The sequence below is a fragment of the Astatotilapia calliptera genome, unplaced genomic scaffold (assembly GCF_900246225.1).
Source record: "Astatotilapia calliptera unplaced genomic scaffold, fAstCal1.2 U_scaffold_111, whole genome shotgun sequence".
Classification (NCBI taxonomy): Eukaryota; Metazoa; Chordata; class Actinopteri; order Cichliformes; family Cichlidae; genus Astatotilapia; species Astatotilapia calliptera.
In genome coordinates, this window is record NW_020535632.1 from 32,425 (window position 1) to 57,210 (window position 24,786).

The 24,786-nt window shown below is 41.5% G+C and overlaps 2 protein-coding genes across 2 annotated transcripts; both read left to right on the forward strand.

The window, feature by feature from the left end:
- The first annotated feature begins 7,000 nt into the window (after positions 1-7,000).
- On the forward strand, positions 7,001-10,685 carry LOC113017373 (cytochrome P450 2K1-like). The gene is made up of 9 exons (XM_026160523.1): positions 7,001-7,281; positions 7,380-7,542; positions 7,626-7,775; positions 8,820-8,980; positions 9,326-9,505; positions 9,589-9,730; positions 9,826-10,010; positions 10,111-10,252; positions 10,333-10,685. Exons 1-9 carry the CDS (start codon positions 7,087-7,089, stop codon positions 10,518-10,520), a joined length of 1,506 nt encoding a protein of 501 aa, XP_026016308.1. The 5' UTR covers positions 7,001-7,086; the 3' UTR covers positions 10,521-10,685.
- Positions 10,686-16,105: 5,420 nt separating this feature from the next.
- LOC113017374 (cytochrome P450 2K1-like) lies at positions 16,106-24,293 on the forward strand. The gene is made up of 7 exons (XM_026160524.1): positions 16,106-16,362; positions 16,882-17,041; positions 17,130-17,279; positions 21,457-21,617; positions 22,230-22,409; positions 22,492-22,645; positions 23,498-24,293. Exons 1-7 carry the CDS (start codon positions 16,162-16,164, stop codon positions 23,761-23,763), a joined length of 1,272 nt encoding a protein of 423 aa, XP_026016309.1. The 5' UTR covers positions 16,106-16,161; the 3' UTR covers positions 23,764-24,293.
- The last annotated feature ends 493 nt before the right edge of the window (positions 24,294-24,786 follow it).

The window sequence follows — 24,786 nt, forward strand, 5'->3', positions numbered from 1 at the left end:
ACCCTTGCCCCTGGAGGGGGAAACTGCACCCAAACCCAAGTAGTGTTACCCTCCTCCCTGGGGTGGAGAGAAGCAGACCGCCCCGACTCTGCAGCAGCAGGGAGGCCCCACATTCCAGATCCCAATCAGACGGCCAACTCCTCCTTCAGGGAGGCAGCTGGAGATAGGGAGGGAAGGAAGGGAGGGGCCAGCTCCCTCGCTGACACCAGTAGGCACCCCCATACTCTTCAACCCACCAGGGCAAGGGGGCCCAGGCCCATCCGGACCGGGGCCCAGTTCAGCAGTGCCGCCCGGCCCCACCACCCAACCCCACCACAGAGAAAACTGCACCCACCCCGTCATCCACTCATCTTCCAGACTACACAAAACAATAGATACCCAGGCTGAGTTCGTCCTCCACCTCTCCTATATCTCCCCCACCTGCAGAGTGAGTTCCTGGAGTTGTTGTACTATACATGTTGTACTATATTTTCTATTTCCATGGACTGTTATGGAATAATTTTATATTGTTCTGGGTTTAATCTTTATAAAAAAGAGCTCTATCGTGTTAATTGGATACTGTAAATACATTTGGACAAAGTAACTCTTCTAATGGCTTTTAATTTTCGTCACTTTGGGTATTTTGTGTTTAAAAATAATATTGTTAAGAAAAAATTCCAAACACATTCACATAAATGATTAAAGTATTAAAGATGGAAAAAAGTGTGTTTAATCTACTTTTGAATTATGATTTTGTAAATGGCTATTAATAACTATGTTTCAGGAAAATAAAATTACAAATTCTTGGCATCAAACTAGAATTTAATGTATAAAATATCAGATAAAATATCTGATATTAGGCCAAAATGAAGATAAAAATTGATTTGGCTAAACTTACAAATGCGTCTTTTACATTTGCAGATCATTCCAGACAAACGTCGAGTTGGTGTTGAATTCTCTTGAAATAAATAAATAAAGTGAAACTTCTGGTATTAAAATTCCTCACGACACCGTTCAGTCCAGCCAGTTTTTATTCTCTGCTGAAATAAAGAAAAGGCAGAGATCAAATTTCTAATGTTGAAAAGGGACATGGTATACAATTAGAGCACTTGTGAGTGTTCTTTGTGTTGTTTTCTTTCCTGTCACCCTTTTGAATCTATGAATCATTAAAATGAGTACATCCGGACAAAACAAGTGCATTCCATTTCTTCTTTTTTTTTAGATTACCCTTTACTGTCTCTGAATTTATCTTGGACAAATGTTGAAAACACATCACATAAGATAACACACACACACACACACGCAAGCTCGTTCAGCTATCTTAGTGAGGATCTTCATTTACATAATAGTTTCCCTAGCCTTTTTGAGAAACAAAAAGGGCTTCAAACTTGTGAGGACCGGTGAGTGTGTCCTCACAAGTGATTGTTGGTTCTCACAAGTATAGTAGAATGCAGATTTCGGTCCTCACAAAGATAGCTAGACAGGAACACGTACACACACACACACACACACACACACACACACACACACACACACACACACACACACACACACACACACACACACACACTTTACCTATTGCCATTGAAACATTTGCTTGATAATACCGCTGGAGAAAATTTACACCTATTTAACTTACAGTTTGGTACCCTATACTTTCTTTTGAACAGGTTTAAAAAGTTTAAGTTTTTCCTCTTCTCTATTTGCAATTTTGTTAATAAATGGTTAAAAACCCCCAAATCATTCTATTTTTAGAACAGTTTTTCTTCTACCAGCTATTTATTTGTAGATGCTGTGTTAAACAGGGTAGAAGATTTGCTTATCCAAATAAGAGTGCCATTAATTTCCTTGCGATCTATGGATTGATAATAACTCACAGTGTGACTGGTGAGTTTGGTCTAGTCTGTAACGTCACCTGCGTTAGTGTGTATGGAACGCCAGGACTGCCATAATGAATTAATTAAATACACCATTAAATAATTAATTAAATGTGGCAATAATTAATTAAAATTGGAATTAATTAATTAAATAAATAGTTAATTAATTATTGACACATTTAATTAATTATTTATGTATTTCACATTTTAATTAATTATTGACACATTTCATTAATTATTGACACATTTAATTAATTATTTAATGATATATTTATTTATTTCATTTTGGCAGTCCTGGCGCCTGGCTCTCATCTTGAAATAATTTTATCTGTCAGCCTCACCCATCAAACTCAGGGGGCGGGGTTAACGCTGATCGAGTCAAAACCATTGCTTTGGCCTGGTGGCCATTGTTTCTAGCACACAACAACCGGCATGTGGAAGCTAACAGAACTGAACTTTGAAAAACCCTGTTTGTGTGTCACCAAATACCGTTTTAATATTTTTTTAGCCGAGAATGCAGTGGTTTAATCTTCATGTGTCTGGTCGGTTTGTCAAGATACAGCCTCTTTGCAAAAGTGTTTCGATGATTTCGGAGATGTCTGCCCAGTCTCACGGCAAAGCGTGGGATACACCCGCTCGCCTCGTAAGCAATCCCACCGACAAAGCGCAGGCCCCGGTACACAGCTGTAGTAACCCCCGCTGACTTCTTTTACTGAGGTTATATTTATCGGTGTTTTATTTCCTGATGTTCTTATGTGTCCTACGTGTTTCAGTCGCCAATTCTGAATTATAACTAACATTAAAAACATGTTTAAGGAGGAGAGAGAGCAAATAAATCTGTTTAACATCTGATCTTTGGGTTTTTGTTCAGTAATCAGCGTGACCTGTGTATAAACGCATAAAAGAGATAACGTTGGTGTTTCCGTCATGTAGTAACTGCTGGCTTTAACTGTACGAAGGTTGTTCGACACTATGAAACACATACAGACTTCATGATGTTCGGCTAATATTTTTATTGTGAATATTAATCATGAGGGTAAACGGCCCTGTACACCACGCAGCGAGGTCAGCATGTCCACGATATCCTCAGCTCCATGAGTTAACACAAAGTTTCCCAGCTGACTATCTAACTGCCAACTATTCCAGAGACATGAAAATATACAGCATAAAGAAAAGTGTAAGAGACTCAGCAGCAGATTAGAATAACAGTTATACATTTAATAAATCACCAAATGAATCCAAGAAACGAGCAAACCTGTTCCGACAATTTGAGTTTGTATTCCCTCAGCTGCAGACTCGCTGCTGTTTAAATGTTTGAAAAGGAAGATTAGATATAAACAAACGTCAAACATAGACTCAGTCTGCCTTCACATTTGATATGAGGCCTGCACGTATAGTGGGGCAAAAAAGTATTTAGTCAGCCACCGATTGTGCAAGTTCCCCCACTTAAAATGATGACAGAGGTCAGTAATTTGCACCAGAGGTACACTTCAACTGTGAGAGACAGAATGTGAAAAAAAAATCCATGAATTCACATGGTAGGATTTGTAAAGAATTTATTCGTAAATCAGGGTGGAAAATAAGTATTTGGTCACCTCAAACATGGAAGATCTCTGGCTCTCACAGACCTGTAACGTCTTCTGTAAGAAGCTTTTCTGTCCCCCACTCGTTACCTGTATGAATGGCACCTGTTTGAACTCATCATCTGTATAAAAGACACCTGTCCACAGCCTCAAACAGTCAGACTCCAAACTCCGCCATGGCCAAGACCAAAGAGCTTTCAAAGGACACCAGGAAAAGTATTGTAGACCTGCACCAGACTGGGAAGAGTGAATCTGCAATAGGCAAGCAGCTTGGTGTGAAAAAATCAACTGTGGGAGCAATCATCAGAAAATGGAAGACATACAAGACCACTGATAATCTCCCTCGATCTGGGGCTCCACGCAAGATCTCATCCCGTGGGGTCAAAATGATCATGAGAACGGTGAGCAAAGATCCCAGAACCACACGGGGGGACCTGGTGAATGACCTGCAGAGAGCTGGGACCAAAGTAACAAAGGTCACCATCAGTAACACACTACAACGGCAGGGAATCAAATCCCGCAGTGCCAGACGTGTTCCGCTGCTGAAGCCAGTGCATGTCCAGGCCCGTCTGAAGTTTGCCAGAGAGCACATGGATGATACAGCAGAGGATTGGGAGAATGTCATGTGGTCAGATGAAACCAAAGTAGAACTTTTTGGTATAAACTCAACTCGTCGTGTTTGGAGGAAGAAGAATACTGAGTTGCATCCCAAGAACACCATACCTACTGTGAAGCATGGGGGTGGAAACATCATGCTATGGGGCTGTTTTTCTGCCAAGGGGACAGGACGACTGATCCGTGTTAAGGACAGAATGAATGGGGCCATGTATCGTGAGATTTTGAGCCAAAACCTCCTTCCATCAGTGAGAACTTTGAAGATGAAACGAGGCTGGGTCTTCCAACATGACAATGATCCAAAACACACCGCCCGGGCAACAAAGGAGTGGCTCCGTAAGAAGCATTTGAAAGTCCTGGAGTGGCCTAGCCAGTCTCCAGACCTCAACCCCATAGAAAATCTGAGGTGGGAGATGAAAGTCCGTGTTGCTCGGCGACAGCCCCAAAACATCACTGCTCTCGAGAAGATCTGCATGGAGGAATGGGCCAAAATACCAGCTACTGTGTGTGCAAACCTGGTAAAGACCTATAGTAAACGTTTGACCTCTGTTATTGCCAACAAAGGTTATGTTACAAAGTATTGAGTTGTATTTTTGTTATTGACCAAATACTTATTTTCCACCCTGATTTACGAATAAATTCTTTACAAATCCTACCATGTGGATTCATGGATTTATTTTTTTTTCACATTCTGTCTCTCACAGTTGAAGTGTACCTCTGGTGCAAATTACTGACCTCTGTCATCATTTTAAGTGGGGGAACTTGCACAATCGGTGGCTGACTAAATACTTTTTTGCCCCACTGTATAGTGGCTGTGTCCTGTTTTAAGATCATACATGTAAAATTGTTGTCTGACCTCCGTCGATCCAGCCGCTCAGAGTCCATGGTTACCATGGTTACTGCATAAGCAGCTATAATGTTAACAGCTGGCACTGAGGAAACCTCCCGGCAGCATGGGTGTTTATGTTTTCATTGCAAAAGAACTGTCTGAATGGTTAACTGACGTTAACTTGGATAAATTATAGTTAAGGAGTATCACAGATAACACCTACGTGAGCTGTGTGACTGTTCACCACTACACTGAAATCAGCAGGCTATTACTGAAATACACGTGCTATATCATAAACTATGATATAAATAGGGAGGTCCTATTAACATGTTTAGTTTTAAAGGACACCTTCCTGCCTTTAGACTCATTCATGAGCAGTATTAGTTTTTTTCTAACATCCAGAAGTCTGCACGATGTGTTTCATAGTTTGTAACAAGCCTTTGACAGGTAAACATAACATGACCGAAAAAGCAAAAAAAAAAAAGAAAAAAAAGAAAAAAAAAAAGAGGGAGAGAGTGTTGACATAAGAAGAGAAAATGCTCTCAATTATGGAGACAGGCAAATGGTTCATTTATGTCTGATGTGATTATTCCTCCCTAAATATCGTCGGTGAAGTTTGCCATGCACGTCAGATTTTCCTGCGCATTTTTATACCTCTGCCAACAGAGAGAGAGAAAAAAATCACATTCTAACAGACAGCTGGTGCTTAGAATACAGTTGAATAACTATTAAAAAACAGATGATATTTAGATGATAGTTCAGTCTAACACATGTGCCAGTGAACCATTAAACGTCTGTGAAACTATGCAGTTATGAAACGTAACTTTAACCTCAGCCAAACCGATTTGCTCAGTTGTAAATAAAACAGCGAAGTAAACGTGACCCGACAGACAGAACCTGAGTGAATGAAGTCCAGCGTTTAACCACTGAGAGCTAAAACTCAGCTGAGGTTTCAAAGCTGTGTGCCGGTGATTGGACATCAGCCGCTGATGAAGCTGGTTCGCCTATAAAGTGCTCTGTAAGGAAACAAGCTCCAGCAGCTCTGCGCTCTGGGAAAACACTATATTTACTTATCTTGTGCAGAAAAATGCGCTGACATTGCTTTATATCGAGCACCGGCTGCCCAATTAAACTGTGACTATCACCAGGTAATGTAGGCGTGTTTCTTGAATTAGCAGCAGGTGTTAAACAGCTGACTGATGAGGAGGAGGATGCATGCAGGTAAACTGAGGGTCTGTTGAGCTGATCGCTGCTTCGTGAGAAAATGTCAGCTCGTTCTTTATGTTACAGAAGCACAGAGACACAGGACCAGGCGGAAAGAGACGATCGTTCGGTGAAAATGAGAATCTGCGAATGCAACATGTGGAACACGGAGAGTGGAATATGTAAACAAACCGGTTAATGTAACCCCCTGGGTGCACTCTGCATGCTAATTGTTAGCAGAGCTAGTGAAATCTCTGAAAACATCTGAGCACTTTTGCAAACATGTTCTATGTCGACAACCTGACCAGACATACGTCGCGACAGTCGCGGCTAAAACACTGTTAAAAGTGTAGCTGGTGACAGAAAAACGGGGTATTTTAAAACTACACCACCACCATCGCTGCCTGTGATTTGATCTGCATTCTGGGATACCTGGCTGCCCCAAGTCTACACAAGCAATCGATTATCTTGGATCGACCTGTTTTGACTTACTTTGCACGGCAACCAATCAAATGTTAGAGAAGCTGCATGGGCAGCGTTAACCCCGCCCCCTGAGTTTGATGGGTGAGGCTGACAGATAAAATTATTTCAAGATGAGAGCCAGGCGCCAGGACTGCCAAAATGAAATAAATAAATATATCATTAAATAATTAATTAAATGTGTCAATAATTAATTAAAATGTGAAATACATAAATAATTAATTAAATGTGTCAATAATTAATTAATTACATGTGTCATAACTATTTATTTAATTAATTAATTCCAATTTTAATTAATTATTGCCACATTTAATTAATTATTTAATGGTGTATTTAATTAATTCATTATGGCAGTCCTGGCACTCCATAAGTGTGGGGCAAAATTTGCAAAACAGGAAATTCTTGTTCTGACATGCCGACTTGCTGCCTGGTGTTTCAGTGGGGAGTGCTTTACACTCAGTGTTAGAACACTTGTGAAAGTGTTTATTTCTGAAAAGCAGAAAAGGAAGCTTCCAGGATCATGCTTGAAGAGCTTTTTAAGTCCTCCACTTCCGTTTTGCTTTTGGGGGTCATCATTGGCCTGTTGATCATTCAGATTCTTTTATCCAGCTTCAGCTCTAAAGAAAGGAGAGAGCCTCCAGGACCCAGACCTTTTCTTCTGCTCGGTAACCTGCTGCAGGTCGATCCCAAGAGGCTCGACAAATCTCTCTTTGATGTGAGAAACTTTAAAAAAAACAAAACTTAGACAATACAATTTTGTCATTGTTGTTTCGGATTATGAATCTCACCTATGTGCACATGATTTCTGTTCAGCTGTCTAAAACATATGGACCAGTGTTTACAGTCTACTTTGGACTAAAGAAGGTCATAGTCATAGCAGGTTACAGGGCAGTCAAAGAGGCTCTAGTAAACCATGCTGAAGAGTTTGGAAACAGAGAAGTCACGCCCGTCTTCTATGACTTTAACAAAGGACATGGTAAGAAAATCCTCTTTGAGTTAGTGACTTTATTTATTTTCTCATTTTCTTCTTGTTAAAAAGACAGTTTTATCTGCTTCCAGGAATACTATTTTCCAATGGTGACTCGTGGAAGGAAATGAGGCGCTTTGCTTTAAGTACCCTGAAAGATTTTGGAATGGGCAAGAGGATTAGTGAGGGAAAAATCATTGATGAATGTCACTATCTGATCCAAGAATTTAAACAGCATCAAGGTAACATGAGCTCTACTGAACAATTTGACAAGTTCAAACACAATCACATTGGTTAAACAAGTGACTCAATAAACAAAATACTTAGTAACCTTAGCAGAGAGGAATATAAATATACCCATGGCCATTTCATTAGGTACACTATGCTCGTACTGGGTTAGAGACGATTTTGGGCTCAGAAGTGGTTTAACTCATCATGGCACAGATTCAACAAGGTGCTGGAAACATTTCACAGATTTTGGTCATTAACGGTTCACTGTTGTAGATTTGCCAGCTTCACATTGTGGATTTAAATCCCACATCCCACTACATCCCAAAGGCACTCTCTATTGGACTTTGATCTGTTGACTGTGAAGAGCATTTGAGTACAGGGAACTGTACTCAAACTGTCTGTGCAATCTGTAGCCTTACTTTCCTGTTCTTATCTGACAGGAGTGACACCTTGTGTGCCCATCTCTCGCTGTTAGCCCATCTGCTTCAATGTTCAACATGTTGTGCATTCAGAGATGCTCTTCTGCATACCTTGTTTGCAACACGTGGCTTTGTGAGTTACCATTGCCCACCTCTTAGCAGTTTGAGAACTGTTGTTTGCTGGATATTTTCTTTTTTTGACAATTTTTTTGTAAACCCTTGAGTAGATTTTGCTGGAAAATCAGAGTAAAAACGTAATCATTCATCCTCATTCTGATGCTCATTTTGAACCTCAGCAGGTCTTCTTGACCATGTCTACATGCTTAAATGACAGTGAGATTGTTGTGTTGACAAGCAGTTGAACAGGTGTGCCCAATAAAATGGTCAGTGAGTGGATATTAACATTATTTTGCTCAACTAACAATACATTTACATTTTTGGGTTATGATGTCTAACACTTCACAATAATCCTACTTTAGTTGAAAAAAAAAAAGTAACCTTAACACTGAGTCAGAACAGCCAGTATGACATTAATGCTACATTATCTCAAAGTGAGCCTAAACTGAGGTATTTATAATGTGTGGCAGTTCATTATATATTTTATATCTAATTATTTCTAACTATTTTTTATTACAGGGAAAGCCTTCAACAATAGGCAGACACTAGTTTATGCTGCTTCAAACATTATATCAGCTATAATGTTTGGAAAGAGGTTTGAATACAAAGATCCTGTCTTCCAAGCTATGGTGGAAAGAGACAATGAGTCCATCCGTCTGACGGGCTCAGCTTCCCTTCTGGTACTTATATAATTTAATGCTGACATGGAAAATCAGTACAGATATACATCTCTTCTGAAATTAGAAATTGTAAGATTTTCCTTATTTGTCTAATGAATTCATTTAAATGTTAACAAGACAAACATGTTCAATTAATAGCACAACAATGTGTAGAAAAGCATCATTACACCTCTTCAAACATAACGAAAATGGCAAATATTCCAAGATTATCAGCATCAGGATGAATATGTCAAAATTTGAAACCCATGTTCAAACAATAATAAGTAAATGAGGCTCAACTGGGGCTCATGATTTTCATAGTTATGTTTTCTGGCTATAATTTATTTGTATTGGTCACTCTAACAGATATACAACATAGTTCCGTGGCTGGGTCCATTTCTTAAAGACTGGAGGGATTTGATGAAAAATATTGAAGACAACAAGGCGGAGATGAAAAGGATCATAGGAAACCTTAAAGAGACTTTCAACCCTGAGATGTGCAGATGCTTTGTTGATGCGTTTCTGATTCATAGGCAAAAACTGGAGGTGAGGTATCAGCGGTCACTCCAGTCCTATACTGTTAATGTTGTTCATTAACGGCATTTACTCTTCTCCATATGTCGTGCTAGAAGTCTGAAATCAAGGATTCACACTATCATGATGATAACCTGCTCTACAGTGTGATAAATCTGTTTGCAGCTGGAACCGATACCACAGGAAATACACTTCAGTGGTGTCTGCTGTACATGGCCAAGTACCCTCATATCCAAGGTGCAGAAATTCCTCGCCAGGCTTGTTTCAATTTACATGAACTTAAAAAAAGGTCACATATTGTTAAATTTGATTTATATTTCATTTACATGCAGACCAGGTTCTGGAAGAGCTGAACAGGGTGGTTGGAAGTCGACAAGTTTGTGTCGAGGACAGAAAGAACCTGCCGTACACTGATGCTGTTATCCATGAGTCACAAAGACTTTGCAACCTTGTTCCCATGGCTATTCCTCACAGAACCAGCAGAGATGTTTCCCTTCATGGCTATTTTATCAAAGAGGTTTGCTGCTAACATTTATTCCAGTGAACACAAATTCGTTTTTCTTTCTTTGTTATATATTAACTTACATTTTGAACATTATGCTTTACTTCTGCTACAGGGAACTACTGTATTTCCCCTTCTCACTTCAGTCCTATACGATGAGAGTGAATGGGAGAACCCGTTTACTTTTACCCCTTCTCATTTCCTTGATCAGGAGGGTAAATTTGTCAGGAGAGATGCCTTCATGCCATTTTCTGCAGGTGCCATTAAAAAAACCCCAAATAAACAAATATGTTACGCTTGCATATACCTAAGACTATTTTCACCTCTGTCCTTGCAGGGCGCAGGGTGTGTCTCGGAGAAGGTCTGGCCAGAATGGAGATCTTCCTGTTCTTCACGTCTCTCCTTCAGCACTTTCGATTCACGCCCCCTCCTGGAGTTTCAGAGGATGAACTGGACCTGACACCAGTTGTGGGCTTCACACTCTCTCCTTCACCTCAGAAGCTGTGTGCTGTCAGACGCCAATGAAAAAGAACCAGAAATTTTTGATAACTGTGTGTTTTTCTTATGAATTAGCATTAGTCTATAGAGTGAAGTACCTGTAAATCTAATGCACAGTGATGGTATTCTATGCACTGACATCTACTTTAGTCTACATATCCTCCTTGATTAATCCTTTCTAAAGACAAATTAAGACCAATAAAAAGACTACTGCTTTCAAAACAGCAGTCTTTTTATTGGTCTCAATATATCTACGCTTATGTTTGTATTGTAAATAAAGTAAATTCATGCTAACACATACACAGTTTCTGTGTTTAACTATTGAATGATATTTTGCAGAAACAGGTTATGCAGAAATGTTACCATGGCAATATTGCTGAAAGATTGCATCAAGCCTCTGATTTAGGCCAAAGGTTACTACACAGTTACAGAATAGCAGCCTATTATTGCTAAAATCAGCACATTTCAGCTGGGGCCCTACCTGTGTCTGCAGAAGTTCCCCTGCCATTGTTTACTTAAATTACAGAGCCCTGACCATGTTTTTCTCATGACTTTAACTCCAATCCAACAAGCAGAATGGAGACCACACTAATTCAGAGTTCGGACATTTAAACTGTATCAGTCCTTGTTACAGCGTTCGCTTACTTAATAACATAATAACATGTAAGCCACAGACTAAAGTCTCTTTTACTACAGGGAGTGCAGAATTATTAGGCAAGTTGTATTTTTGAGGAATAATTTTATTATTGAACAACAACCATGTTCTCAGTGAACCCAAAAAACTCATTAATATCAAAGCTGAATGTTTTGGAAGTAGTTTTCAGTTTGTTTTTAGTTTGAGCTATTTTAGGGGGATATCTGTGTGTGCAGGTGACTATTACTGTGCATAATTATTAGGCAACTTAACAAAAAACAAATATATACCCATTTCAATTATTTATTTTTACCAGTGAAACCAATATAACATCTCCACATTCACAAATATACATTTCTGACATTCAAAAACAAAACAAAAACAAATCAGCGACCAATATAGCCACCTTTCTTTGCAAGGGCACTCAAAAGCCTGCCATCCATGGATTCTGTCAGTGTTTTGATCTGTTCACCATCAACATTGCGTGCAGCAGCAACCACAGCCTCCCAGACACTGTTCAGAGAGGTGTACTGTTTTCCCTCCTTGTAAATCTCACATTTGATGATGGACCACAGGTTCTCAATGGGGTTCAGATCAGGTGAACAAGGAGGCCATGTCATTAGTTTTTCTTCTTTTATACCCTTTCTTGCCAGCCACGCTGTGGAGTACTTGGACGCATGTGATGGAGCATTGTCCTGCATGAAAATCATGTTTTTCTTGAAGGATGCAGACTTCTTCCTGTACCACTGCTTGAAGAAGGTGTCTTCCAGAAACTGGCAGTAGGACTGGGAGTTGAGCTTGACTCCATCCTCAACCCGAAAAGGCCCCACAAGCTCATCTTTGATGATACCAGCCCAAACCAGTACTCCACCTCCACCTTGCTGGCGTCTGAGTCGGACTGGAGCTCTCTGCCCTTTACCAATCCAGCCACGGGCCCATCCATCTGGCCCATCAAGACTCACTCTCATTTCATCAGTCCATAAAATCTTAGAAAAACCAGTCTTGAGATATTTCTTGGCCCAGTCTGGACGTTTCAGCTTGTGTGTCTTGTTCAGTGGTGGTCGTCTTTCAGCCTTTCTTACCTTGGCCATGTCTCTGAGTATTGCACACGTTGTGCTTTTGGACACTCCAGTGATGTTGCAGCTCTGAAATATGGCCAAACTGGTGGCAAGTGGCATCTTGGCAGCTGCACGCTTGACTTTTCTCAGTTCATGGGCAGTTATTTTGCACCTTGGTTTTTCCTGTTGACTATTTTTTTCCCCTTTTTTCTTTTGTGTCCCGTTTGGATCTTTAGCCATCAGAATTGTTGTCTTGAGGCCAAGAAAGATGCCAAGCGGATTTATTTTACCAAGTGGATCATCATGGCCTTGCCATATTGGTCCATTTGATTGATCTGTATTATAATTATGAATTTATTTTATTTTCAGTTGCTGCAAACGGGACAGAGATGACTGGGGGATAGGACAGGGAGAAAGAATGAAAGAAAGAGAGGGAGAGAAAGAAAACCAAAGGGGAGAAGAGACTGTGAGAAGGGGGGGAAGAAAGAAAAAGAAAGAAAAAAAGAAAAAAGAAAAACAAACAAAACACCTGGGTCACCTGTATGGAGAAAAAAAACAGAAGAGAAAGCAAACAACAAAGAGCAACATAATAAAAAAAACAGCACCATCACAATAAACTAGCTAGCAGTAGATAACAGTAGATACTAAATAATAAACGATATTGTGCAGCACGCAAGATAGACAGCGCACAATGTGCTTTGAGGCAGCAGCCAAGAAAGCTGTAGTCCGCGTCTGTGAATACCTGTGTGTACACCTGTGTGCACACCTGTGTGGATCAGCATGCTTGTATTCCAAAGGTTTCTCCATGTAACGATCTGCTAGGGAGTGTGGGGAGCCATAGCCCCGTTGCAGTGGTGTGCCCGCGGGCTCTGCCGGCAGCCAGCTGTGCCAGAGAGGACCGAGCTTCAGGCCCAGAGGCCTGAGGGCATCCCACCCCCCGGAAGGAGCCCAGCCGGGCCACAGGCGCCCGGCCCCGCCAATCGGCCACCAGGAGTGAGCCGGTACATACATGAGCGCCCAGCCCCAGACGACAAGGACCACCAACACACCAACGTCTGAGGGCATCAGCCACCGGCAGGGAGTGTGGTGAGGGGAGATAGGCCTCCGTACTTTAGAGGGCCTGAGATGTACCCAGAGAGGTTGAGTCTAAGACCCAACCTGACATATAGACACAGACGAACAGGCACACGCAGACACAGACGTGCATTCCCACCCCATATGCACAACCAAATACTCGGCACTCACCCAACGTGTAGACAGACACAAATAGACACTGCACAGACAGTCGCACTCCCCAAACATACTCTATATCCCAGGTCCAGGTACCCCCGCCCTCAGAGGGGCAAGCCGCACCTAGACCCAGGAGATGTAACCCTTCTCTCTGGGGTGGAGGCAAGCGGACCACCTCCTGCAGTAGCAGGGAGGCCCACTGATTTTGCCTTTTCTCCTGCACAGTGACATAATAGACATAAGCCTGGTGCTCAACAAAGTAGCAGTTTAGAATCAACAGACATGTGATGAGGAATATGTTTCTGTGACACCACGGGCACACAAACAGCCTAGTGAACTAGAAGCTGATAGCATGCAGTGGTTATCCTCCAAAACCACCAAATCGCCTGCACACATCTTCATGTCCTCATCTTTGCTACATGTTAATAAGATGTGTATGTGGCAGCACGAGGTGAGAATAAAGTAAATGCTCTTCACAGTTTAAAAGACAACGCCACTCTGGGAATTTCACCCAGAGAATACTGGAAGTAACACTAATCACCAAGAAGGCAGTTAGGTTTGTTATACTCAGTACAGAGACGAGGTTCAATGATAAAACAAGTTGACAATTTATTAATAATTATTTAAAACACTGTATAAAAACACAATCATAAATATCCATGTACAAATATGCTTAAAAAGGTATTCAGAGCTGAGGCTTACCAGTGGAGGGGCAGGGATGCCACGCACAAACTCAAAAAAAGAAAACACACCAAGACACAAGTGCAACACAAAATCACACACTCACACTAATAAACTAAACAAGGCAGGTGTGTACACTCGAAGGATCCCACCACCAAGGCACCCTAGTCTCCTCCACGTCGGCACTCCGCATCTGAATAAAAGAAACAAAGAAATGTTAATATATTACAACAAAAATAATATGTAGCACTGGGGGATAACCCAACTGCAGGACCACACTGGTGATCTGCAGCTAGAAAAAGGGCCTCCCACCAGTGACGTAACAAAAATCAAAACTACAAATTAAAACAACAGAAAAACAACATACAATCTAGATAAAACTTTAAAATCAGGAGCAAACGGAATCGCCGTATTGCTCCAACTTGCCGTCTGCCCGACTATAAGTTAATCATCCGGTCAATTAACATGTACGCCAGCTGACTCTCATAACCGGCATGCATATGGCCGCTGTCCACGCCGACGTCCACTTTAAAAAGCTGGCAGCAGCAGGAACAGAAACCTCGCAACGGGAACAGACGGTAAAAGCAAAGCAAAGCAAAGCAGCAGCACTTCACTTAGCGTGGCGTTGCGTAAAACTAAGGCCCACACTTCCGAGTAAAGCGCGTCATGAAACATGAGCAGAGTGGCTCATAGGAGGCTTCTACAGCTATGACCAGCCGCGATGGAGGCTTCAGAATGATTTCTGCAACACCAAAGGGAAGTCAGGTGACCAAAAAGGAGATCACAGGTAAGCGATCCAGGAATGCTCAGATGGCCACTATTTATACTAGCGCCCCCTAATGCGCCAGGCTGAAAGTGGGTTGAACCAAGGAATAACATTCATCCTGCCACATGTACATGAAGTGTTCCTGAGGTTATCCAGTTAATTCATAGTTTCAGATGACTGTGAAAATAAATACGTTCATGTTCATTAAAGGTGTTAAGCACAGGCTAAACTGTGTGGCTACAGTAGGCAATATTGTGATTGTGGTCCATGTAACTCATGATTCTCAAAGAATGCTTTAATTTAAATAAAACAATGTTTGATTCTGGCATTAATCATCACTTTTGCACTCTGGTTACTATACTCTTAAAGGATGTGTTAAAAATGTTAAACTAGTAGCTCAGTAATTGTGTGTTGGCCCTGTCTTCAGCTAAATAAATTAAGTATTGTATTTTTACTATGCAAACTGAATCAGTGTCATATCTAGTTTTCAGTCTTTTTCACAATCCTGCCTTCATTATAATTTTACCAAATCAAATATTTCATGACTGAACTAAGGCAATGCATTTAAAGTGAAATTAGATAATGAAATAAATGAAAACACACAATAATCAAAATACACATGTTGGAAAAATTAATCAAATTCTGCCCAGCAACCTGACATACCAGTGGCAGGAAGCGGGAGTCTTTTGTTCAAGACAATGAGTCAAATATAGGATGCATGGCACTGTATGCTGGCAGGCCCTGCAGTGATGGCACCCTCTGCAGGCACAGATGCTCTACAAAAGGGGTGTCGAACTCGAGAGCCAGTGTCCTGCAGGTTTTAGATCTCACCCTGGGTCAAAACACCTGAGTCAAATGATTAGTTCATTACCAGGCCTCTGGAGAACTTGTTGAGGAGGTAATTTTGCCATTCAAATCAGCTGTGATGGATCAAGGACACATCTAAAAACCTGCAGGACACTGGCCCTCGAGGTCTAGAGTTCGACACCTGTGCTCTACAAGAATTGTCACTGCTGGATCCATGCTGCAAACCTCAAACCCCATGCTCTGAATCTGATCCAAACAAGTTCAGACTGAGCTCACCTAAACTGCCCTCTGATCACTCAGCATTCCCATGGCCCCAGTGGCTGGGGCTGGGCCTGTGTGTAAATAGCAATAGTCTCAGTAGGCCAGAGTCTGACTGGCTGTTATCCAAACAAGGCATGTCTGTGTTGTTAATGTTTAATATCGGTTTGACAATAACCATAAAGTCTGTTGAAACACAAGTGTAAGGCAGACTACTCTTGTTTCTAGGTCAGTATGGCTGCAATGGAAGATTTTTTACTACATACTCCGAATGTAACATCTCTGCTCATCACAGTTGTGATCTTACTTGCTTTCTATCTAATATGCACCAAATTTGCTTCTGAGAGAAACCACCCTCCAGGTCCCACGCCACTGCCGCTGTTTGGCAATTTGCTACAGTTGAATCGTCAGCCGCTTCACATTGCGCTCTATGAGGTATGCAAAAAATCAAATACAGTGCTTGACAAAATTATTAAGCCACCATACAATGTAAAGATTATACTTCAACTGCTCTAAAATAACAGCATTGGATATTACCAAAATCTTTTTTGAATGTTTCTGTAATTAAACTGACATTCCATGCTAAACTATAATTTATTATATATTTTTTAAAGCAGATGCTAATTTACGATTATTTACTTGAATTCCTGAACAAAAAATGTTTGTGCGGTTGAAAGTTCTCTTTGAACAATTTCTTACTTCTCCGAGGAGTCCAGTGTGCCCGCTCAAATTTTGGTATAAAACTTTGAATTGAATTTGCCTAATAAATAACAATTAAACAAGTTTTTGACAGACTTCTAAAATTTAAAAAAATTCACGACATAAAGTTTTTTTGTTTGACGCAGTGTTTGTTGGCAAAGGCAAACAGATTTATTATTAAATGCTACAATTTATTTCCACTCAGATGTGGAGAAACTTAAAAACTTTTGTCTCCTTGTGTTTTACTCACTTCAGCTGTCCAAGAAGTATGGCCCAGTATTCACTGTCCATTTGGGGCCCAAAAAGACAGTGGTGCTGGCAGGTTACAAGACGATCAAGCAAGCTCTGCTGAATGTTGATGCCTTTTCAGACAAAGAAATACTTCCAATTATTAGTGACTTAAAATTAACTCATGGTGGGTGGAAAAAATGTTTTTCTGTGTGTGTATATTGAGGTTTCTTTTTAATATTTGCTTTTCTTCTGGTACTTGAAAAATTCTCTAGGAATTGTTTTTGCCAGTGGAGATTCATGGAGAGAGATGAGGCATTTTGCATTAACAAACTTAAAAGAGTTTGGAATGGGAAAGACGGCAATCGAAGAAAAAATCATAGAGGAGTCTGAGTGCCTGATTGAAATATTTGAAGAAAAAAAAGGTAACACACCTTTTGACACATTAACTTTTGCTAATAGCTCTGTTTTTACAAATCAGTCTTAAATTTGTATTCATTCATTTAAAATTGTAATTGTAACTCCGAAATGACAACACAGGCACGGCTTCTTCAAGACGGGCGCTTCGTTGCATTTATTGAATGCCGTGAAAAAACACAAAGGCTTTAAGCGCTTCAGTCTATCAAAAGTAACACTTGTGTTTTAACAACAAAAAAAATTACCTTGTGGCCATCTGCCACTTCTAAGGGCCACTGGAAAAAAAATCTGAGAAAAAAGTCAGAATTCTGACTTTAATTTCAGAATTCTGACTTTAATCTCAGAATTCTGACTTTTCTGAGAAAAAAGGGGAGACTGGGGACATTGAGTCCGAATGGACCATGTTCAGCGTCTCCATTGCCGAAGCTGCTGCATTGAGCTGTGGCCGCAAGGTGGTTGGTGCCTGCCGTGGTGGTAATCCCGAACCAAATGGTGGACACCAGAGGGGAAGGGGGCCACCAGGCTGAAGAAGGAGTCCTATCGGGCTTGGTTAGCCTGTGGGACTCCTGAGGCAGCTGACAGGTATCGACAGGCCAAGCGGAATGCGGCTCGGGCAGTGGCTGAAGCAAAAACTCGGGTGTGGGAGTGTCATGGTCTCCGTGCCTGCCCGGTCGGCCCCACAAGGCTACAATTGCTGTTTCTGTTCTCTCCCTCTCTGCCTGGGCGGAGCTCACTGTGGGCTCCTGCCCTTGGCCCACACACACACCTGACAACACTCACCCATCATCACCGGGAGCACTATTTGAGGCTGGAACACAGATCCTCTCGTCGCTGGATGATTGTACCCCTAACGTTAGTGTTCTCACAGCTCTTGTGCTTCATATTCGTGATTTGTGATTAGTTGGTGACCTGCCTTCTCGTCTGCCTCAGATCTCTCCCCCCCCCGGGACCTGCGACCTCCCTGCTGCGGGAACGTGTGTGAGTGTGAGCGAAGAAGACGTGAGCGAGTTACCCTGTGATTCCCCCAGAGTTTTGGATCCCTTCACTGTACATATATTGCACTGGCACTGTAAATAAACTACACCTTGGAGATACCTTACCGCTCTGCGTTTGAATCCCTGTACCAGATCGTGACAGGGAGGAGTTCGGAGAGGCCATGGAAAAAGACTTTCGGACTGCCTCGAAGAGATTCTGGCAAACCGTCAGGCGTCTCAGGAGGGGAAAGTGGTGCTCTACCTGCACTGTGTATAATGCTGGCGGAGCGCTGCTGACGAAGACTGAGAAAATTGTCAGGCGGTGGAAGGAATACTTCAAGGACCTCCTTAATCCCACTGACACGTCTTCCGAGGAGGAAGCAGAGTCTGGGGATGAGGGGAATGACCCGCCAATTTCCGGGGGCGAGGTCACTGAGGCAGTTAAACAACTCCTTGGTGGCAGAGCCCCTGGTGTTGATGAGGTCCGCCCCGAGTTCCTGAAGGCTCTGGATGTTGTAGGGCTGTCCTGGTTGACACGCCTCTGCAATGTTGCGTGGAGATCAGGGGCAGTACCTGTGGACTGGCAGACCGGGGTGGTGGTCCCCATCTTTAAGAAGGGGGACCGGAGGGTGTGTTCCAACTACAGGGGGATCACACTCCTCAGCCTCCCTGGGAAAGTCTATGCCAGGGTGCTGGAAAGGAGAGTTCGTCTGCTAGTCGAACCTCGGATACAGGAGGAACAATGCGGTTTTCGTCCTGGTCGCGGAACACTGGACCAGCTCTTTATCCTCTCGAGGATACTTGAGGGTGCATGGGAGTTTGCCCAACCAGTCTACATGTGTTTTGTGGACTTGGAGAAGGCATTCGACCGTGTCCCTCGGGGTGTCCTGTGGGAGGTGTTGCGGGAATATGGGGTGTCTGGCCCATTGCTACGGGCCATTCGATCCCTATACAACCGTTGTAAGAGCTTGGTTCGCATTGCCGGCAATAAGTCGGACTCGTTCCCGGTGGGTGATGGGCTCCGCCAGGGCTGCCCTTTGTCTCCGGTTCTGTTCATAATTTTTATGGACAGGATTTCTAGGCGCAGCCAAGTGGCGGAGGGCTTTCGCTTTGGTGGCCTCAGAATCTCATCTCTGATTTTTGCGGATGATGTGGTTCTGTTGGCTTCATCGGGTGAGGGCCTCCAGCTCACACTGGAACGGTTCGCAGCTGAGTGTGAAGCAGGGGGAATGAGGATCAGCACCTCCAAATCTGAGGCCATGGTTCTCAGCCGGAAAAGGGTGGAGTGCCCACTCTGGGTCGGGGATGAGTTCCTGCCCCAAGTGGACGAGTTCAAGTATCTCGGGGTCTTGTTCGCGAGTGATGGGAGAAGGGAGCCGGAGATCGACAGACGGATTGGGGCTGCAGCTGCAGTAATGCAGACGCTGCATCGGTCCGTCGTGGTGAAGAGGGAGCTGAGTGTAAAAGCAAAGCTCTCAATTTACCGGTCGATCTACGTCCCTACCCTCACCTATGGCCACGAGCTGTGGGTAGTGACCGAAAGAACGAGATCGCGGATACAAGCGGCAGAAATGAGCTTCCTCCGAAGGGTGGCTGGCCTCTTCCTTAGAGATAGGGTGAGAAGTTCGGCCATCCGGGAGGGGCTCAGAGTAGAGCAGCTGCTGCTCCACATCGAAAGGAGCCAGCTGAGGTGGTTCGGGCATCTGACAAGGATGCCCCCTGGGCGCCTCCTGGGTGAGGTGTTCCAGGCATGTCCCACCGGGAGGAGGCCCCAGGGCAGACCCAGGACACGCTGGAGAGATTATATCTCTTGGCTGGCCTGGGAACGCCTTGGTGTTCCCCCGGATAAGCTGGAGGAAGTGGCTGGGGAGAGGGAGGTCTGGGCCTCTTTGCTTAGGCTGCTGCCCCCGAAACCCGGCCTCAGATAAAGCGGATGAAGATGGATGGATGGATGGACAATACAATTATATGAAAATATCTTGAACAGCTGGTAGACTAACCAGGCTTTTGCAGATAGCTCGCTGAACTCCTTAGTGCAATTATTAAATGTGGGCTCACAGCCTATATTATCACGCAAAACCTTGCGATAATAGTGGTGTAACAAAAACTTGTTCTTTGTGACAAGATAAACATGTCTCTTGTACAAGAAAACGCACCTTTACAATATTGTCCACAGAAATGTACAAGCAAGAACATTTTAACTGCTGGAACCATCTATTAAACATCTTTATACATAAGCCATTTCTGTGACACTAGCAATTACCATTTAATCAACACATTGCAGCTACAGGAACAGCTTGGCCATTGAAACTCATGCCATGAAACTCCCAGCGCACACTTTTGTGCTGGTGTTAATGCCGTTATGAAGTTTGGAACTCTGTACTTATTGAGTCGGCACAGGGCAATAACTAGCATTTTTAATGATTTTTACGTACTATGTAACTCAGCACTCGCATTGTGCAACCACATTCTGTAACATTCCCCGATAGTCTAAGGAGCTTCAAAAGAAAAACGTCTTGACTTATGACCCTTCCCTTTATGCAATACCCGACACTGGGTAACAGAGGCACCAGATCCCGATTTATTTAACTAGATTTTCTCAGGCAAATTAGTCATTAACCAGGGATGTTGGTACACATTTTGCTCTTCAAACTTGTACACTTTAACTTATTTGAACAGGTTGTTGGCTTTAAATTCAAGGTTCAAGGTTCTTTATTTGTCACATGCATAGTTATACAAGTATAACACACAGTGTAATGTAGCCTGACACGCTCCTCGACGTGTGCAAAAATGGGGGGGGGGGGGGGGGGTGTGAGGGTAGAGGAAGAACATACACATATATATATATATATATATGAAATTCAAGACAAATATGTTTATAAACAACATTGAAAAGAATTTCAGTTTAATGAAATGTGATTTGTAATTCACAGCAATTAAGATTGTGTGACTGAATGACTGCAAAATGCATGACTGCATTTATTTTGTTATTTTCATTTTACTCATAGTCCCAACTTAGCGCTTTCATAAAATGGTAGTTATACATTCATCCCTGGTTGGAGACCTTGAGCAAACATATCAGGAAGGGCTGTGTTGTAACACACAAAACAAACTTGTTCCTGCATCCTGCCTTTGTGAACGTTTATTACCTGAGGCTTCTAGTTCTTACTGTGTTGGTCCTTAAATAAAAACACCTTCCTTTTTCTGTCAGGTAAAGCCTTTGACAGTGCTGAGGCTGTGAATGCTGCTGTTTCCAATATCATCTGTTCGATTGTTTATGGTAAAAGATTTGAATATGATGACCCAGAGTTCAGAGTGATGGTGAGTCGAGCTATTAGGAATACTCAACTCCTGGGCTCTGCTTCAGTGCAGGTATGATAACAATCTGACAGAAACAGTTCTTCACATCCTCACTCCCCTGTCACTTGTCAGGTTATTTTGCTGCTCACTGCTACTTACTACTACTCCTTTACATGTTTGTAATTATTTGTCTTTTTGTTTTGTTTTTTGTCTTCTTTCTAGTACCTAGTCTAGTTTCCATTGCTTATAACCTGTTGGAATGGTTTTAGAACCCTTCTTATTGTCTGCCTGTTTGCCTTTCCGACTGCTGACCTCATGAGCCTGATTAACCTTTGATTAAAAATGTAGATTTTGTCTTGCTCTTGTCTCCTGTGTTCTAAGTTCAGTAGATCAGCATTACTATTTACCTTTAGTCAAAATGCAGTTTTAGTGTAAATTCAGAATGTTAAAAGAAGACATTAAGGCCAATAGTATTTAGTCATTACAAAGTATCTGCAAAATCATAACCATGTCATCCATGCCCTGCCACGAACAGGATTTGAGGTTCTCTTATCTAAATCGAAGATTAATAGCAACAGGATATCATGTCCAGTTATGCAGTTTTCTATAATTAAACGTATAAATACAATGTATTTGTTAAACTGGTAATGTGTGGTGAATCTAACTTTCTTGTTTATTCAACAGTTGTATAACTACTTTCCAATGCTGTTCAGTTGGGTTAAAGCCCGCAAAGAGCTGATAGAGAATGCCTTTGCTAATAGAAGACAGATCGCAGCATTGATCAAAGGTTTAGAGGACACCCTTGATCCACAGATGTGCAGAAGTTTGGTGGATTCATTTCTCGCTCGGAAGATTCAGCTTGAGGTAAGACCTAAATTTGATTAAATACCTTTCCAAAGTAATCTTATTACTGAGACTCATTTCTTCCCTTTTTTCTACTTGTAAGGCATCTGGAAATATAGATAAAAATATAAGTTCTCACTATCACGAAGACAACCTACTGATTACTGTTGTCAACCTATTTACTGCTGGCTCAGAATCTACATCTATTACTATAAGATATGGCTTAATGCTCATGGCCAAGTACCCTGAAATACAAGGTAAGAAATATAATACACTTATTTACTGGTGATGCTTCATTCACCAGATATCTGGGCAATGTGGAAATGAAACAAAGGTATTTTAAGTGAAAAGAAAGAAAAATCAAAAAACAACATTTTCATAAAATTTAGACCGGGTTATGCAGCTTTTTCTAACAGGGGAAGAAAAGATGGTGAGAACCACTTACGTCAAATAAAAAGCAAATGTGAGAAATGATTTAGAACAAAAACACAGTCCTACCCATGGGCAAATAGCCATTGTCTAGTAACCCAGAATACTGTCAAACTGGCTCTCTGGCAATACTCATCATTTCCACTCCCTGGTCTATTTACTTATTAGATTACTACCTACTACTGGGTAAGAATAAGATGGTGGCAGATAAAGAAGGTCGGAAAAAACAATACCAAACACAAAACCAATAACAAACCACAGTAGGCTTGCCATGGCTTCACCGGGAAGGAGTTCACTGTATATTGTGAGGATATATTAGCAATCAAGAAATTGAAGCATATAAAACATAATCAACTGTTTCTCTTTTAAAGTATGTTCTTCATTTTATTTATGAAAGAACTAAATCTCATGACTTCCAAAAACTTATACGATCACATTTGGATATAATTTGTCCAAAATCTGAATTTTTGTTCGACCATTAGTCATTGCTATTCTGACTAACATAGGTTTGCTAGATGTCCCTTTTACTTAGCTCCAGCAGTGTGCAGAATACTGCAGATATAAATATGAATTCAAACCTAACAGCAAATTAATAAATTGCTCTTAAATAGAATAATTTGTGTAACAACACTACTACAGTTTCAATCATTACTTGGTTTGTTTTTTTGTTCTTTTTGTAGACAAAGTCCAGGAGGAACTGGATCAGGTAGTAGAAAATCGCCAGGTCCGAGTGGGAGACAGAAAGAGCCTGCCGTTCACTGACGCTGTCATCCATGAAATACAAAGAGTGATTAATACTACGCCTTTTATTGTACGTTGCGTTTCACAAGATGTCACCTTTCAGTCCTACTTCATCAAGAAGGTAAAACAAAAGTCAAACAGTCCCAGTTCTGAACCAATTAGTGACACTGTACACGTCTACATTTTTATTTTTTTTAAAAAATGACACGTGAGTGCAGAACAAACAGCATCAAGAGTAACATGAAACTAACACACTGGGCTCTATAGGACCCTCACCAAGACGTACAGGCTACTATGTAGGATAATGACTTTTGTTCAGACTTCACTGTAAAATCTAATTAGTTCCCAGAACTCAAAAGCATTAAGGAAACCCGTTGCCTCAAAAAAATTGAGTAAAGCTTAGCTAAAAATGACTAAATTAGGACAACTTATTTATTTTGAGTACTCTGTACAAGCTCATTTGTTCCCAGAACTCAAAAAATTGGATCAAGTTTACTTAAGATGACTCATTTTGAGTACACTGTACAGCCTTGTTAGTTCCCAGAACTCAATAAAATTAAGGAAACTCGTTGCCTCAAAAAACTAAGTAAAGCTTACTTAAGATGACTGTTAGGACAACTTATACATTGCAAGTCTGCAGTATTAAGAATAACTTGATATTTCTGACTGTACAATACTAATTGTTTACCTACTGACAAACATTTCAAGTTCAACTAAATGAAAAAACAATTTGTGGTACCATGAATATGATTAAAAATAATTAACAACACTTTTTGTGATGATGTTAAAATGAAGTTTTATTTTCAAACATAACAAAGTATAACAGCCAACATACTGGACACTGTTCTGCTGAACAACAAACAATTATATTGCCATCACTGTTATAATCTCACAATGAAACAAAGTCTCAGATTTAATTATTCTGAAAACAAGTTTAGGCCTACCACAAGTTTGTTTTTTTTACTTACATTACTTATATAATCAAAATAAAATATTTGTTGTTCTGTCACAAATGCAGTCTCTAATTTAAACAACACATTTGTTCTGCATTCCAACACATGAGCTGGAATGTTGTATTATTTTAAGGATGGCTTGTTTCCAGTCCAGGCCTGAATGACTATCATGGATCGAGGTGATCCAAATGTAAGGTGCAGAAGAAAGTCTTTAACTTCCCTTAAGTACAGTGGATGTGGGTTGGAGATGCAATGAGCTTGAACCTGCAGGCAAC

What these genes read in the sequence shown, in the direction of transcription:
- LOC113017373 (XM_026160523.1), top strand. Translation starts at nt 7,087, where the DNA reads ATGCTTGAAGAGCTTTTTAAGTCCTCCACTTCCGTTTTGCTTTTGGGG. An exon ending in TTCATAGGCAAAAACTGGAG is followed by an intron (nt 9,506 to 9,588) that starts GTGAGGTATCAG and finishes ATGTCGTGCTAG; the next exon opens with AAGTCTGAAATCAAGGATTC. An exon ending in CTTCATGCCATTTTCTGCAG is followed by an intron (nt 10,253 to 10,332) that starts GTGCCATTAAAA and finishes CTGTCCTTGCAG; the next exon opens with GGCGCAGGGTGTGTCTCGGA.
- LOC113017374 (XM_026160524.1), top strand. Translation starts at nt 16,162, where the DNA reads ATGGCTGCAATGGAAGATTTTTTACTACATACTCCGAATGTAACATCT. An exon ending in TTCACATTGCGCTCTATGAG is followed by an intron (nt 16,363 to 16,881) that starts GTATGCAAAAAA and finishes TACTCACTTCAG; the next exon opens with CTGTCCAAGAAGTATGGCCC. An exon ending in TGGGCTCTGCTTCAGTGCAG is followed by an intron (nt 21,618 to 22,229) that starts GTATGATAACAA and finishes TTTATTCAACAG; the next exon opens with TTGTATAACTACTTTCCAAT.